The following is an 18,214-nucleotide window of genomic DNA, read 5'->3' as shown; positions in this document are numbered from 1 at the left end:
ATTATTATTTTTTTGGACATTTCAAGTTTATGGACATTTTATGCTTTTGGACATTTTATGTTTTTGGACATTTATAGTTTAAGGACATTTTTTGTTTTGGACATTTAAAACAAAATGGATATTTTTTTTTTTTTTAAATGTCCAGTTTATGGACAGTTGATGCTTTTGGACATTTTATGTTTTGGGATATTTTAAACATAATGGGCATTTAAATGTAAGGATATTTTATGTTTTTGAACATTTCAGGTTTATGGACATTTAAAGTTTAAGGACATTATATCTTTTTTTTTACATTTTATGTTTTTGGACATTTAAAGTTTATGGACATTTATAGTTTAAGGACATTTTATGGTTTTGGACATTTAAAACAAAATTGATACTTTTTTTTGACATTTCCAGTTTATGGACATTTTATGTTTTTGGACATTTTAAGCATAATGGACATTTAAAGTTTATGGACATTTTATGTTTTTGGACATTTCCAGTTTATGGACATTTTATGCTTTTGGACATTTTAAGCATAATGGACATTTAAAGTTTATGGACATTTTATGTTTTTGGACATTTCCAGTTTATGGACATTTTATGCTTTTGGACATTTTAAGCATAATGGACATTTAAAGTTTATGGACATTTTATGTTTATTGGACATTTCCAATTTATGGACATTTTATGTTTTTGGACATTTTAAGCATAATGGACATTTAAAGTTTATGGACATTTTATGTTTTTGGACATTTCCAGTTTATGGACATTTTATGCTTTTGGAAATTTTATGTTTTTGGACATTTTAAACATAATGGACATTTATAGTTTAAGGACATTTTATGGTTTTGGACATTTAAAACAAAATGGATATATATATATTTTTTTGACATTTCCAGTTTATGGACATTTTATGTTTTTGGACATTTTTCAACATAATGGACATTTAAAGTTTATGGACATTTTATGGTTTTGGAAATTTCAAGTTTATGGACATTTTATGGTTTTGGACATTTAAAACATTATAGACAATTATAGTTTAAGGACATTTTATGTTTTTGGACATTTTAAACATAATGGACATTTAATGTTTAAGGATATTTTAAACATAATGGACATTTAAATTTAAGGAAATGCTATGGTTTTGGACATTTAAAACAGACATTTAAAGTTTATGAACATTTAATGTGTTTGTACATTTTAAACATTGTGTATATTTAAATACTTTAGGACATTTCAAGTTTATGGACATTTTTGTGTTTTTGGACATTTTATATATTATCTAAATTTCAGATTCATAGACATTTAATGTTGTTGGACAAATTGAGCATGGGGGCATTTTAATTTTGAGGACATTTAATGTTTCTAGACATTTTAAACTTTAATGTTTCGGGGTAATTTCAAGTTTATGGGCAAAGTTCTAAGTTTGTCCAACTATTGGAGATTTCCTGAACACATATATCTAAAAAAATTATCAATAATATATATAGGACCAGGTAATTTTTATTCATCACTTTCTAATTTATTGCAAATATCTTTTTTTTTACATTTTATGCTTTTGGACATTTAAAGTTTATGGGCATTTATAGTTTAAGGACATTTTATGGTTTTGGACATTTAAAACAAAATTGATACTTTTTTTTTTGACATTTCCAGTTTATTGACATTTTATGTTTTTGGACATTTTAAGCATAATGGACATTTAAAGTTTATGGACATTTTATGTTTTTGGACATTTCCAGTTTATGGACATTTTATGCTTTTGGACATTTTAAGCATAATGGACATTGAAAGTTTATGGACATTTTATGTTTTTGGACATTTCCAGTTTATGGACATTTTATGCTTTTGGACATTTTAAGCATAATGGACATTTAAAGTTTATGGACATTTTATGTTTATTGGACATTTCCAATTTATGGACATTTTATGTTTTTGGACATTTTAAGCATAATGGACATTTAAAGTTTATGGACATTTTATATATTATCTAAATTTCAGATTCATAGACATTTAATGTTGTTGGACAAATTGAGCATAGGGGGCATTTTAATTTTGAGGACATTTAATGTTTCTAGACATTTTAAACTTTAATGTTTCGGGGTAATTTCAAGTTTATGGGCAAAGTTCTAAGTTTGTCCAACTATTGGAGATTTTCTGAACACATATATCTAAAAAATTTATCAATAATATATATAGGACCAGGTAATTTTTATTCATCACTTTCTAATTTATTGCAAAGTTACTGTTTATTTCAGTATTTGGGCTATCAACGATGTTGGAAATGAACAATAAAATGTGCATAAAAGTGTTTATGTTGATTATTTTCTGAATCACTGAAAGCTGAAGGCTGAAGCATTTGGCTGCACAGAAGAAAAACACATCCTTATACATTGTATGTCATCTTTGTTAAGTTTGGGATTAGAGGGCACTTTCAGTGGGTCGCCATTATCATTTAGACAAAAGATTGTTGAAAGGACATTCCGTCGGAGCTTCATTAGCGCAGGCCTCCCTCTGTGGCCAAACCATGGCCAGCGTTTAGTGCAATTACCCCAGCAGAGAACAACTGCCAATCATCCTTAAAGGGGAAGGATTCCAATTATTAAACCTCTTAAGTCTTTTCCTGCTAGCACCACTCTCTGTGCGTCAGGCCAGTTTTTATGGCTTCGTCCGAAAGTTCAAGACATCCATTTGATGCCGGAATGGGATATCACTGAGTGCCACAGAACTTTTGCTCACTTTGGGGACTTAATAGTCATTAATGCTCATTTTATAGTAGGCAACACCTAAGCAAGGTGCACTGTAGGTACAAAGTTGTGGTCAGTCATTTACTGGGATGTTTGGAGGCGAAGACCAGCCTGTGCGATTCTGATGACTCAAGAAGTAGAAACAAAAGGTGCGTAACGTTTATATTTTCTATTTTTGAGCCTACGTCAATAATCTATTCAGTTTGAATATGGATGATCATTAGAACTCAGGCCATACTTTGTATTTGTATATATAAAAAAAACATATATTTCTAAAATGGTACATAACATATAATGTTAGACAACTTGTTATACTGTATATAGATTGACGAATGGGGATGAAACTATTCTAAGCATATAAATGGACATATGTTGCCATGCACAATGCGTCTTTGTCATTTTCCATGTGTGCAGAGTTCAGTTTCATTCATTGCTTTGAGACTAAAGCGTCAGTGTCCTAGTTATCTTTCAGTGAAATTGATGAAGCATGGAAACCACAAAGGGTCAGAGTTGTCAGAATAAGTTTAATTTGACAAATGCAATGTGCTGGCAACATCTTTTTTGGCCCAATGTGGAGAAAACTAGTTTTATTGTGAAGTTTACGGGGTACATTACTTGACTAAGCTGAACAGCATTAATCTTTATCACAGATAAACTTTATCTTATGTTTACTATAGGGTAGATATATATATTGTGTTACAGACATCTCCCTAAAATCCCATTGCTGTCTAGGAGAAACAATTGAGACATTCACGAGATCTCATTTGTGATCTGTAGGTTTACAGCTCAGACTACAGGCCTCTTTAATTACAATATAAAGAAGCAAGAGTTTTACACATCTTTGATATCATTTTAATCCGGCTCTTCTTCAACAGGCCTTTGACGAAAGAAATCTTCACATCGTGACGGACTCTTAAGCAGCTTTTTGGAACCTGTTCCTCTTTTGGAAAAAAAACTGAGGGCTGTTTTCCCAAGGAGGCTTGCTGACAGAGCAGATTGGATGTATTTGTCACCGGACACAATGAATATGGTGGATGACGGCTGCCTGTCAACGGACACCTACCATGACCTGGGGAAAGGTGGCGCCTCGGGCATGGGCGGCCGCGTCCACAGCATCGATGTTATTCTGGGATTCAGCAAAGACCAGGACCCTCTTCTCAATGCGGTTGGGCACAAAGTGGACCGACACGACCTGGGGGAACAGGACAAACAGGTGACTTCTGACCCCTACAGTCACCTGCAAAGTCTGCCTGACAACTCACAGCCATCAACCTATCATGGTGAGAATGTCTACTTCCTGTGTTCAGTCTACCGAGGGACATTTAATGAAAATGGTACATGGGTCGAGGACAAATATGGTTGTCCGAGATGATTCAAATTAAAACTCGAAGTTTGAAACACGAGTCCATAGAATGTAGTCTTTGTGTCCATGTAGTGAAACAGTCCCGCAATATATATATATATATATTATATATATATATATATATATATATATTAGTATATGATTGGGTTTGGAAACATAAAGAGCCATTTTTGCTCAGTGACATTTAATGAACTGGTGTCTTGGTGAATTTTTGCGTAAGTATGAAGTCAGTTTCCCTTAAGTTCACACAGGTGTCCTAGCAGAGTAACCACAGGTGGAGTTTACTATTAACATGGTCCACCAAACATCTCTGTTACACATGTAACCTCAGTTCTATCGGGAAGACACACAGGCTTGAGTGAAGTTTGAGATGCCATTTATTTGATAGATGTAAAACGGGAGGTGATGTCTCTCTCTTTGGCATAGGCCCCGTTCGGCAGTCCGAGGGATTTGTACCCGGAACCGTCATGTCCTGCCGGAGATAGGAGGCAGGGGCGAGGAACCTACCCCCCTGCGGGACAGGGCTCAACTGGTGGTGGTGGGGAGGTGGAGGTTGCAGTGTTAGCACACCGAAACAGCAATGTGATAGATTGTGAGCGGACTTATAAAGCATTGGCTTACATGCGATTGGCTAGGAGTTACCCAGCTAATGATGTGATGATGTACACCTACTGGTCTTCCCGCTAGAACTACGCTCCACATCCATTTCCCTGAGATAAATGGAAAGAGACATTGCGCCAAGCTGAGGCATATGGGAAATTCCTTTTCCGACAACCTAGTTGAAACCCTTCTACAATAACACCAATTCTAAGATTGGCTATGGTGTTTAAACCCCACCCTTTTAGGCGTGAAGCTGTCCAGTATACACTGTAAGCAGGCACGCAAGCACAATTCCTCCAAATTTTCTGACTAAGGAACAAAGAGCGCATCGCTCGCACCTAGAGTCTGTAGTGCAGCCAGCTTATACAATATCTCGTTCCCTTCATCTCAGGGAACTGAGGTTACATACATAACCGATACGTTCCCTTATGTTTCAGTTCACTCAACATTGTGTCATGTTTACGCATATGGGAAACTGAGTCCCATTACGCAGCACTACACAACATAACCCTCCCAGAGAGGGATACCGAGGCATAAAACTCGAAAGAATATGGCGCCGCAGTCTTCGGGACATGGTGAGCCAGGAGGGGAGCAATTTGAATGGATATATAAATAAACTATAGTAATATAGTATGAACCCCTTCACAAACCCAGTCTGGAAAGAAGTTTTATTTAAAATGAAAGTGCTTGTGACTTTATGGAAAATACAATGGTCTGAATGTAAAATGACAAGGGATGCCATACTTAAAAAGGGGCACAAGTTTACGTTTGGCCAACGAAATAGGAAGCGTTCTAGACAGAGAGGACTTGCACATAGAGAGATGTTTTGTCTAGGATGTAAAACCTTGCAAAAGTGTTCTGAGAAGAACAAGCTGCTGCCAAACATATGTCTTGTAAGGACATACTGTTCGTCCATGCCAATGAAGAGGTCATGCCTCTAGTTGAGTGTGCTTAACACCAATTGGGCAATTAGAACACTGCGACTCATAAGCCAGGGCGATTGCATCAATGATCCAGTGAGAAAGTCTTTGCTTGGAGATGGACATTCCTTACGTGCATCCTCCAGAGCACACAAAGAGCTGGTCGGCCAGTCTGAACATGCATAGCAAATGAAAGGACTGTTCTTCATCCAAATTAAATGGAGGGAAAAAGGCTTGAAGATGAACCACCTGAGCTCTGAAAGGCATGAATAAAACCTTAGGCACTTAGCCTTTTCTGGATTTGATGGTAGCTTTTGAAAGACATGGATCAAACTCCAGACATGAATTGTCAACTGACAGTGCTTGCAAATCACCGTCCTATTTTACTGAGGCCAGAGCCAGCAGAAATGCGGTCTTAAGAGAAAGCACACACAATTCAGAGAGTCCAGAGTTTCGAAGGGGGCCCCGCGAACGCATTAAGGACCAAAGTTAGGTCCCAAGTTGGGACTGTAGTCGGGAGAGTGGGATTAAGCTGCCTCATTCCCCTAAGGAACTTTATGATAATATATCGATATATGCCTATAGAGGTGCCGGCTTCAGGTCGTGATATGCAGAGTTAGTCGCTACATGAACTTTGAGCATTAACAGAGTGATTCCTGCATCCAATTGCTCTTGAAGAAATGTAAGAAATTCAGGTATGGATCAGTTCACTGGGTCTTTGCCATGTGAAAGCACCAATTAGTGAACACATTCCATTTCAGTGTTTAAAGGCATCTCGTAGATGGTGCTCTAGCCTGTAAAGTTCTGGCACATTTAGCGTACTCCGTTCAGGGGCCACACATGCAGGTTCCACAGCTTGGGCTGAGGATGCCAGATTTGCCTTGCGCTTGAGAGAGGAGATCCCTCCTCAGTGGTATTTGCCATGGAGGGCTGTCCAGAATCTCTATCATTTCTGGGTCCCAGGACTGATTGGGCCACTTCTGAACAACCAATAGAATAGTTTCTTTATCCACTCGGACTTTGCATATATTACAAAGTGAAGGAGACACAGCAGAAGAAATGAGTATTTGCATGTCGCCCGCAGAGATAGGAGATGTCGCGCTCTACATAGGAAGAGGCGACGTCTCAGTTTCATCATTGGCAGGAAAGGAGTTCTGCCTTGGCGGTTTATGTACAACTGTCATGTTGTCCGAGCAAATCAGAACACGATAATTCGCTATTTCAGATAGCAGGGCAAGGACAGGTCCGCTGACAGCTCCAGGTGGATGATGTATCATGCCCTCCTCGCACCTGTCCAGGTGTTGAAGGCTGGGAGTCCATCGCTAAATGCACCCCAACCTCCGTTAGAAGCATCTGTGGTCACCACTTTCTGCCTGAATACCTGCCGCATCATGACACTTTGCTGGTAGAAAGTAGCTAGATGGCGGTGAGATATAGTGATGCACATGCGTCCTTAGTGCCAGGCATGCCGTGACACAAGGTGCTTAAGCCAGTACTTAAGAGGTCTCATGTGTAAAAGACCTAATGTTATGATGGCGGATGCCGCCGCCATAAGCCCCAAAGCTTTTTGAAACAGCTTCAGTGGAAATGTTCTCCACAGTTTGAACTGATACAGACATTGGAGAATGACCTGAATGCGCTCGCTCGAGAGATGCGTTCTCTCGAAGTTCCCATCTGCGTGGAAATCATGCTGCAGTGCTGCCTTAGTTTAGGCCACAGCTTGCGTGGCTTTAATGCTGGCGACTTTTGGTGGTACTGAGACCGCAGGAGTGGGGTTTTAGCTGGGCGCTGGCCTGAGACAGAGCTGAAGTGAGCTGGTTGGGATGAAACACTGCTCTGTTTTGGCAAAAAATGTCTCATAGCCTGCGAGTGTTGCTGAGCCATGACATAGCGCTCAGCAAACCCATCCACAGAGATGATGACAGAGATGGAGACACCAGAGCATAAAAGATGGTGGCTTTTTCTGTGTTGTGCAGTTCTATGAGGGTCAACCAGATACAGTACTACCAGGTTGCCCACTTATTTGCCAATGGCCTGTGCAGTGAATTTAGTGGCCTGCAGCGCTAAGTCTGTAGCGGTGAGGAGATTTTTGAACATCTCTGGATTGTAGCATTACTCGTCCATTTGCTTGAGGAGCTTAGCTTTGAAGACTTGGACCACCGCCATTGCATGGAGTATTAAACGAGCTTGGCCAGCTGCTAAGTATATTTTTCCAGCCAATGCGGACATTAGTCAACATGGCTTAGAAGTGTGAGTGAGGCATGCTATTAGTTGGGCAGAGATGTGCTGCTACTGCCTCTTCCACAGGGGGTAGTTGGGCATAACCTTTGTCTTCCCTGTGGTCCACTTTAGTGAGGAGAGTAGGGTGCAAGCCAGGTTTTTGTCAGTTCATTATGATCCTCCGGGAAGAATGGGGGAGATCTGCAGAACCAGGTCTCTTGACGACATCCGGACTACAGGAACCACTCATCAAGGTGAGATTTTTCCGGTCCACTCGTGACCAAGCTCTTAAACCGCCCTTGAAAATCTCTTTGTCAGAGGCGTGTGCACACTCCTCGCCCTCGCTGGGGGAGGGGGCAGCGACTTCCTCAGGAGTCACAGAAGAGGCAGGTGGGAGGCTGAATCATCCCTCAGAACGAGGCCCATTCGCGAGCGAAGCAACTTGAGATTCAAGCCCTCACAGTGAGGACAGTCTGTCTCCATGTGAGCTTCCTCTACGTGGGTGCGGCCCAGACAATGAATGGTGATCTAACGGAAGGAAGTGTCTCTTGCATGAGGAACACTTACGAAGCGACATCGTTAAAAAGACGTGAACATGTAAGCGCCCCTTATATATATATATGTAGACAACAAAATCACTGTGCCTTATTTTTGTAGTTTACAGTATGTCCTATAAATCAAGATACATTTAACACTTGTGCTACTGTAATGGTATCCAGTTGGTATGTGCTGTGCAGTTTGTGTAAACCTCACTACCCTGGCCTCAAGAAGCGCACTACAAACTGACCCTAGGGGCTGTAGCCTTTAGCCTCCTCATTAGCATGCCCACTTTCCATGCTTGGGACGCCGGTTTGAAATCCCGCTCAGAGTGGGTCGAACAGGACCAGTTACAGTGGTGCCATTGATTGAGGTTTAGGGGGGTGGGTGTAATGGGAGCCAGCTGGTAGGTGATAGCTGTGCGGTATGTGTAAACCTCACTCCCCTGGCCTCAAGAGGCGCACTAGCGACTGACGCTAGAGGCTGTAGCCTTGAGCCTCCTCGTTAGCATGTCCGCCTTTCATGCTGGTTTGAATCCTGCTCGGCCTGCTCCAGGTTACACTACCACAGGTTAACCAGTGTTCTGTTTCTAATCCTGCCTTATTTAATTAGATTCATTTTGGATCGATGCCACCTCAACATGTGGCTTGCTTTGCTCTTAGCTTTTTCTGGGAAATGCGAAGCTTTGCGGTTGTCTGGTAGGTTGGCTCCTCGCAGTCAATATGCTGTGGCATTGAGTGAACCTCTTAGCATTTGGATTAGCCGTCTTGCCCACATTAGGTCTACAGGTTTATCCGGTGACATCTGTGTGCTTGCCAAGGGATTACCGAGAGGACTTAATGTGACAGAAGTGATGGAAATTGCATAATTTTTCTCTTTTTTTTCAAGATATGCTGAAATTGAAAAGTTTGTATTACCATCTGATGCTATCAATGTACAATGGAAAAACCCACAGGACATTTTAGTAAAAGCAGAAGTATGTCAAAACTAGGGCATTTTTTAGGGCTTTTGTTTTTATTATTCACCACCTCCACATTGCAAATACCTAAGTACCATGACTATAAGTACTATTACCAGAGTATTTTGGGAATGTTACCAAAGCAATGCCATGATGATTTGCACTGCTGGGGACTAACTAACTAACAGTCCTCTCTCTCATATGCAGTGTCGGAAAGTCTGAATCATTTTAGTGAATCAGTTTGTCCTAAACGGTCTGAATCATTCTAGTGAATCAGCTTGTCCTAAACCGCCCCTTCTCTCATATTCAGTGTTGGAAAGTCCGGATCAATATAGGATATTGGTTGGTGCTAAACGGTCCAAATAATTTTAGTAAATCAGTTCTCTCTCATGTAGGATTGGAAAGTACATATCAATTTAGAGAATAAGTTTCATGCTAAATGGTCTGAATCATTCTAGTGAATCAGCTCATCCTAAACAATCCTATCTTTCATATGCAGTGTTGGAAAGTCTGAATCATTCCAATGAATCGGTTCGTCCTGAACCATCAAGTCTGAAACAGTTTAGTGAATCAATTTGTGCTAAACTGCCTGAATCACTTTATTGAATTGGTTCGTCCTAAACCGTCCTCTCTCTCATTTGAGGTATTGGAAAGTCAGAATCATTCTAGTGAATCGGTTAGTGCTAAACAGTCTGAATCATTCTAGTGAATCGGTTAGTGCTAAACTGTCTGAATCATTCTAGTGAATCGGTTAGTGCTAAACATTCTAAATCATTCTAGTGAATCGGTTAGTGCTAAACATTCTGAATCATTCTAGTGAATCGGTTAGTGCTAAACAGTCTGAATCATTCTAGTGAATTTGTTAGTGCTAAGCAGTCTGAATCATTCTAGTGAATCGGTTAGTGCTAAACTGTCTGAATCATTCTAGTGAATCGGTTAGTGCTAAACATTCTGAATCATTCTAGTGAATCGGTTAGCGCTAAACAGTCTGAATCATTCTAGTGAATCGGTTAGCGCTAAACAGTCTGAATCATTCTAGTGAATCGGTTAGCGCTAAACAGTCTGAATCATTCTAGTGAATCGGTTAGCGCTAAACATTCTGAATCATTCTAGTGAATCGGGTTAGCGCTAAACAGTCTGAATCATTCTAGTGAATCGGTTAGCGCTAAACAGTCTGAATCATTCTAGTGAATCGGTTAGCGCTAAACAGTCTGAATCATTCTAGTGAATCGGTTAGCGCTAAACATTCTGAATCATTCTAGTGAATCGGTTAGCGCTAAACAGTCTGAATCATTCTAGTGAATCGGTTAGCGCTAAACAGTCTGAATCATTCTAGTGAATCGGTTAGGCTAAACAGTCTGAATCATTCTAGTGAATCGATTAGCTAAACAGTCTGAATCATTCTAGTGAATCGGTTAGCTAAACAGTCTGAATCATTCTAGTGAATCGGTTAGCCTAAACAGTCTGAATCATTCTAGTGAATCGGTTAGCGCTAAACATTCTGAATCATTCTAGTGAATCGGTTAGCGCTAAACAGTCTGAATCATTCTAGTGAATCGGTTAGCGCTAAACAGTCTGAATCATTCTAGTGAATCGGTTAGCTTAAACAGTCTGAATCATTCTAGTGAATCGGTTAGGCTAAACATTCTGAATCATTCTAGTGAATCGGTTAGCTAAACAGTCTGAATCATTCTAGTGAATCGGTTACGCTAAACAGTCTGAATCATTCTAGTGAATCGGTTAGCGCTAAACAGTCTGAATCATTCTAGTGAATCGGTTAGCTTAAACAGTCTGAATCATTCTAGTGAATCGGTTAGCGCTAAACATTCTGAATCATTCTAGTGAATCGGTTAGCGTTAAACAGTCTGAATCATTCTAGTGAATCGGTAAGCGCTAAACATTCTGAATCATTCTAGTGAATCGGTTAGCGCTAAACAGTCTGAATCATTCTAGTGAATCGGTTAGCGCTAAACAGTCTGAATCATTCTAGTGAATCGGTAAGCGCTAAACATTCTGAATCATTCTAGTGAATTGGTTAGCGCTAAACTGTCTGAATCATTTTAGTGAATCGGTTAGAGCTAAACAGTCTGAATCATTCTAGTGAATCGGTAAGCGCTAAACATTCTGGATCATTCTAGTGAATCGGCTTATCCTAATCAGTCCTCTCTCATATGCAGCATTGGAAAGACTGAATCATTTTCTAAATCATTTGGAAAAACAGTCAGTGAACCTCAAATGTAAGAAATGTACTTTGGCCGGCAAAAAAATGATGTTAGCTTTTAGTAAAGTAGCTTGTAGCAAACTTGCCTCAAATTCGCCACTGATCATTTTCACATGCAAATGAGCTTAGTGGGAAACTTGCGACAAATTGTTGCCAAAGGTTTGCTGCAGGTTCACCACTACCGACGAAGAGCTGCAAACTTCTGGCAAACATTTCCAGGGAATCACAAGCTCATTTGCATATGAAAATTATTAGTGGCAAATTTGTGGCTAGTTTGCCAGAAATCTAGATTTTTTTTTGTAAGGCATGTCACTTACATTTATTTTTTTGTGCCCAGGGAATTGAACCCCAGACCTTGGCGTTGCTAGCACTATGTTCTGTCATCAACATGGTATTCATACAATACCATGGTATTACTCATTTTTCCAGGTGTATGATAAAACAGTCGATAAAATCCCTTCATTTTATATTGACCTGAGACATATCTAGCGGCCAGAATGTCATATAGACTTGCGGTTAGACTCTTTTGAATTAGGCCAATAATCAACCGCCTAGCAACCTTCCAGAGCACCCTAGCAACCCCATAGCAATGTGCTAAAACCCACAAAGCACACCTAAGCAACTGCATAACAACATTCTGGCAACTTTTGCACAGGCTAAAGAGCTGTCCCTTCATCCTGGCTGTTCCTTTGCTGTAGATACTGGTCTTTTCTCCACAGATAAGTGTGAAGCAGATTTGGGAGACCTGCAGAGTGCTGTGGAGAGCGACAGCCGTTCACCGGACCCCCCTGACGAGGATCAACCGAAGAAGAAACACAGACGGAACAGAACCACCTTCACGACCTACCAGTTACACGAGCTAGAACGCGCTTTTGAGAAATCTCACTACCCGGACGTGTACAGTCGAGAAGATCTGGCTATGAAAGTCAATCTCCCAGAGGTTCGAGTTCAGGTGAGCTTCTGGCGACACTGGCCGGGACTCTTAATGGCTGTGGCGATCAATGTAATGGAATTTCATTACAATCTTGACATTGGGGTCATTTGTAATGGACTTTGGTTGATAGGGCATTACAGGGTGATGGTGTTACAACAAGGGGGGTATTGATTCAGTGTTTAATACAAGCAATTAAAATTAAGCCTCGTTTTCAGGGATTTGTGGATTTGATGGTCCTGATCAATCTGTTACTGCATTTCAGGGATTTTGGGGCAAGATTAATATTTCGACTCCTTTCTAAAAACAAAAATCAAGGTAACAGTGAGGCACTTGCAATGGAAGTGAATGGGGCACATGTTTTGGAAGGTTTAAAGGCAAAAAAGTGTTATATTTACAATTTATTTCAGGGTTTTAGGGTTTACGGCATTGTGTTGCCATGGCAACGAAGTTGTAAAATTGGCTATAACTTTACACAGATGCGGTTAGTAAGTGATTTCATCACACTAAAACCACGTTAACACTTATATTGTTTTGTGGTTATACTTTTGAAACAGTGAGTATTTTAATGTTTACAGATTGGCCCCATTGACTTCCATTTACTCACTGTAACACAGATTTTTGCTTAACTTGTCCTGAACCCGGAATATTCCTTTAAGATGTCAGTTACTGTAATTCAAGAACAACTTGACGACATCAAAATTTAGCAAATTTACTTAATTTATACACATTTAGGGTGTGTTCACACTTGTAGATCGGTTCTCTTGGTCCGTACCAAAAATGAAAAGGATACATTTAGTCTTGGTTCGTTTAGCGTTCACAACGGCATTTTTAACAGCGAAGCTAGCGACACAAAACCAAAGGTGTCAGTCACCTGATTGGACAGATTTTATGACGTAGATTTTTTGACGGAGCTTACCAAACATCCAAAACAATACTGGCGAAACGCGCTCGTTGGATGTATATATGTATATATGGTGGTATTTTTACCAGCTGAGAACAAACGAAGAGTTAATAAAATGTGTAAAGGAGTCAAAACAGCGCCAGGAATTACTCCGTTGTACACACAAATGAAGATATTCTGCAAGGACGGCTGACGGGCAGTTCCCATCCCGTCCGGACCAGGCTTGCTTGACGTCAGCATTAGGCAAATTACTTCCTGTTTTTGGTCCGTTTAGACGTCTTTGGTCCATGTTGCGTTCATATATCAATCGAACCGTACCAGAGTTTGAACAAAACCTGCTAAGTGTGAACACACCCTTAGGGTATTTGAATCAAATATATATATATATATATATATATATATATATATATATATATATATATATATATATATATATATAATTAATATATATATATTAATATAATTATTTTAATACATTAACAGGAGTAAAAAACAGTAAAGATAAAAATCGACCGCTGGGACATGAAAGTGCCCTAAGTTCAAGAAACACCCATATCTTGAGCGTTATGAGGTTATGAGGTTGAGTTAATCACTTCTTGAAACATATCCCATCGGACAGGTGTGGTTCCAGAACCGACGTGCAAAGTGGCGGCGACAGGAGAAGATGGACACGAGCACCATGAAGCTTCACGACTCGCCCATGCTGTCCTTCAATCGACCGCCCATGCCCTCAAACATGGGACCCATGAGTAATTCCCTCCCACTGGACCCTTGGTTGTCGTCTCCACTCTCCAGTGCCACGGCCATGCACAGCATTCCGGGCTACATGGGACCGGGTCAAAGCCTCCAGCCCGCTTATCCGAGTCACCCCGGGTTCCTGAACTCCTCCCCGGGCATGGTTCAGGGAATGCAACCCATGCCACCACCTCCATACCAGTGTTCTGCTATGTTTAACGACAAGTACCCATTGGACGACGTGGACTGCAGCACCAGCATTGCAGCGTTGAGAATGAAGGCCAAGGAACACATCCAGTCCATGGACAAAACCTGGCAACCCATGTAGTGGGGAAAATTAAGAACTTGACAGTTTTTTGGGGATCTCATAGACACATGGAAGGACGACAAGCATTCTTAAAAGTGATTATTTACATTTATTCACTTGGCGAGATGCTCTATCCACTTCCAGTACCTTTAAAGTTTACACTATATCAGTCCATGCATGTCCTGAGAATCATGGCATTGGGACATGTCACTACAGGAACATGTTTATCAGAACCGAATCATTTCAGACAAGTATTAGGGGTCACCCAAATGCCATGGATGGGAACTAGCAACACAAAGAACACGAACGTCCCGTCGCCAGCTGCCTGTAAATGACTGCAGGTGGAAAGGTGTTTTTATGTGGCATAATCTGATGTAGTTTTGTACTGTGTTTGTTTTGTTTGATTTTAAAGACCTCAGATGTTTCAGGGAAGTCTTCTTAACCTTGCCTGGCATTACACCGTTGGGGAAACCTGGTTGGCACATTCGCTTCATAATGGTCCTGGCAACAGAGCTCTGACAGGTCAGGGAGTCTAGAATCGTTTCCGTGAAAGCTACCCGCCGATGTTGAGCTCCTTAGTATTTCGTGCCAGCTGGTGCCAAGCTCCTCTCCTCATCATTTGTCCAAGGTGGCACAACACCAAGTTTAGCACGTTGGCTAATTTAATGCATGTTTAGAGGTTAAAATCACGTTCTACCAACCTCATGTTGGTAGTGGTAGAAGTCTCTTAATGGATTGTACAAGAGGTTGAAATTGAAAGATTTCGTAAGAAAAAGCTTGACTTTTATACCCATAGAATCCAACCAATCAACAAATAGAGTTTCAGATCGATAAAACACAGGCATCAACGTTTTTGCTGTTGTCCCACACTTTGATTTAAGAAAGGAAACGTCAGTGAATACATGTGTTACTTGTTCATAACTGATTGTGACAGGGCGGAGGGCGGGGCCGGGGCCTACACACCCGGTCCCGTATTAGGCTAATCAAGCCTCCGAGAGGGATAAAGGTCGGCAGCGAGCCCCTCCCCGCTCGCGGTCGGCGGTCTCAAACCCGCCGTGTTTCGGCAGCTGGTAGGCGACTCCTGCGCCCTTGGCAGCGGCCCTGATCGTTCCAGGCGGTCGGTTAGGAGCTCCTTCTCCCCTCGCGGTCGGCGGCCATCGTCCTTTTCCAGGCGGCTGGGCTCCTCGTCCCCCGGCAGATGGCCGCGTCTGCTCCATTGGGGTGGACGGTAGTGGCGAGAACTCTACTACGGCGTATCCCTCCTCCTTCCCGGATTTCAGCACCAGTGTAAAGTGATCAATGGAAAGGAGGCGGCGAGAACCCTTTTCAACATAATTAATGGTTTAATAATAAACTAAAACAGAAGACACACACATGACGGACGTGTCCATAAACTATCTCTCTCTCCCGCACGATCCTCTGTAGTCCGCCTCTATCCCTCTCGGGAGGCTTGATTAGCCTAATACGGGACCAGGTGTGTAGGATCACGACCGGCCCCACCCTCCGCCCTGCCACACTGATGTATATCAATAACCTGTAATGCACTTCCTCTTCTCAAACTCAATGCTTTCTTTCTTCTGTGGTACACAAAAGTTAGTTCAATATTAAAATCATGTTTAAGTTTATAGTTTTAAATCCTAATAAAATTGTCCATTGCTGGTTCGTTTATTTTTCTCTATGCACTCCTAAATGCATGACTCGTTGAATTGGTAAAACGTACATTTATTCAAGTTTTAATCGTTTAATTACGGATGATGCAATTCAATTTAACTCGAATGCATAAATCTTAAAAATAGGCTCAAATGTTTTTTTGAGTTAGTCGTATGCTTTTATACGAGCCAACTCGTACGATCTCATATTAATTATTAGGCTACGACTTATGAGACCGGAACACACGCACACACACACACACACACACACACACACACACACACACACACAAAATAATTTTCTTAATTAGTATTTTTGTCCCATTTTCCAGTAAAACATCTCGATAATAAACTTTTAAGTTTTTTTATCTCATGCAACTTTCCAATGTTTCCAATGGACCAGAAAAAGTACTGATTAAGAAAACGATATTTTTGCAGTAAAGTGTATATTAACATATATTATATATTGTTTGAGCAGTCATAACTCAATAAAGCTTCGAACAAAATCAACTGCTGCAACTGTGTCAGCACATAAAATTCACCCTATTTGGAGATCAGAAACTCTTAAGCAGATTGTGTCACTGTCATGGCAGTTGTGTGTGTGTGTGTGTAGTGTGTAGTGTGCTTGCGTGCGTGCGTGCGTGTGTGTGTGTGTGTGCGTGTGTGTGTTTGCACGTGCGTGTGTGTGTAGTCTGTAGTATGTGTGTGTGCGTGTGCAGTGTGTGTGCGTGCGTGTGTAGTGTGTGTGCGTGCGTGTGCAGTGTGTGTGCGTGCGTGTGTAGTGTGTGTGCGTGCGTGTGCAGTGTGTGTGCGTGCGTGTGTAGTGTGTGTGCGTACGTGTGTAGTGTGCGTGCGTGTGTGTGCGTGTGTGTGTAGTGTGCGTGCGTGCGTGTGTGCGCGCGTGTATGTGTGTGTAGTGTGTATGCGTGCGTGCGTGTGCAGTGTGTAGTATGTGTGTGTGTGTGCGCGCGTGTGTGTGTGCGTGTGTGCGTGTGTGCGCGCGGACGCGGAATGGGTGACTCCCTGTCACAAATTGTCATTGTTAAAGAATATCGATTGACCCTTTTATTCACATGGGCGTCCCAGCCAGGTGCCAGACCCGCAACATGTCATTTTAAATGTGCAAATGTTTTCCAGTAAATCTATCAAAAGACTTTGAGAATCAAGTATTAAGGCTATTAACAATCAAAATGATGTTGTTTCTTTTAAGTAGTCAAACAGGGTCAAAAAACATTTACAGACAATCATAAAGGTCACCCCAACATCTTTTGTCTATGCAAAGATCAAACATGCATATCATGATATGACAAATGAGTTTATATGCAATGTGAGCAAAACATAGTTAGTATATTTTGATGTAAGTGATACAAAACAAGGGCTTGACCATTTTTCAACTAAATAAATCAAAACATTATGTTTGAAAAAATTAACTAGCTGTGTATTGAAGACAGGTTTTATTAATGAAACAGAGATCTTATTAAAGGTTTATGGATTTTCTGTGAACTACGATGAAGCCAAAGATAGTGTTTAAAGATGTGTGTGTGTGTACACACTAGTGTCATTGTCTTCACTAAATGATGCACATATTACAGAAACTGTCAATATATTTGGTGTTTTGATTTGTTTTTGTTTTTTTGGAGGGGGGTATTTGGACGTGAATGGACATGTGTTTTTAAATAAATGTTTTTTTTGTTTGTTTGTTTTGAATAAAGACGAGCTATAACAATAACTGGTCAACTTATAATTCATAAGAAGTTATGAAACTGTCAAGAGCTCTAGAGAAATGAAATAGTACATTAAGATCTAAATGTAAACAATAGAAAATCTGAAATTAATTAATTTAGTTTGAGTCAAAAATATTTTAAATGACAAAGGGGGCACTAACTTAAGCACGGTAAAAAAAATGTATCACTTGGGTGATTCTCACAAAACCTGACAAGAAAATATTAACCATATTTTAACCCCACATTAATGCATATAAATAAATATTAATAATATAATAAAATAATACATTAATTATATTATGTATATATATACACAATTAAGCCTACATTTAGGACATTTAAAAATGGTCTAGTGAGGTAGAAAGAGCTTGTTAAGGTAACAACTGCTCATTTAACTACACATTTAAAGTGTT

General features: G+C 40.4%; 1 protein-coding gene across 1 annotated transcript; it reads left to right on the top strand.

Moving 5' to 3' along the window:
- The first annotated feature begins 2,560 nt into the window (after positions 1-2,560).
- On the top strand, positions 2,561-17,788 carry LOC127645807 (retinal homeobox protein Rx2-like). Its single transcript, XM_052129483.1, has 4 exons — positions 2,561-2,881; positions 3,608-4,012; positions 12,271-12,503; positions 14,006-17,788. Exons 2-4 carry the CDS (start codon positions 3,733-3,735, stop codon positions 14,447-14,449), a joined length of 957 nt encoding a protein of 318 aa, XP_051985443.1. The 5' UTR covers positions 2,561-2,881; positions 3,608-3,732; the 3' UTR covers positions 14,450-17,788.
- The last annotated feature ends 426 nt before the right edge of the window (positions 17,789-18,214 follow it).

This window comes from Xyrauchen texanus, chromosome 6 (genome assembly GCF_025860055.1).
Source record: "Xyrauchen texanus isolate HMW12.3.18 chromosome 6, RBS_HiC_50CHRs, whole genome shotgun sequence".
NCBI lineage: Eukaryota > Metazoa > Chordata > Actinopteri > Cypriniformes > Catostomidae > Xyrauchen > Xyrauchen texanus.
The sequence above is the reverse complement of the archived record's forward strand: the minus strand, read 5'-3'. Positions and strand labels throughout refer to the sequence as shown.

What these genes read in the sequence shown, in the direction of transcription:
- LOC127645807 (XM_052129483.1), top strand. Translation starts at nt 3,733, where the DNA reads ATGTATTTGTCACCGGACACAATGAATATGGTGGATGACGGCTGCCTG. An exon ending in ACAGCCATCAACCTATCATG is followed by an intron (nt 4,013 to 12,270) that starts GTGAGAATGTCT and finishes TTTTCTCCACAG; the next exon opens with ATAAGTGTGAAGCAGATTTG. An exon ending in TCCCAGAGGTTCGAGTTCAG is followed by an intron (nt 12,504 to 14,005) that starts GTGAGCTTCTGG and finishes CCCATCGGACAG; the next exon opens with GTGTGGTTCCAGAACCGACG.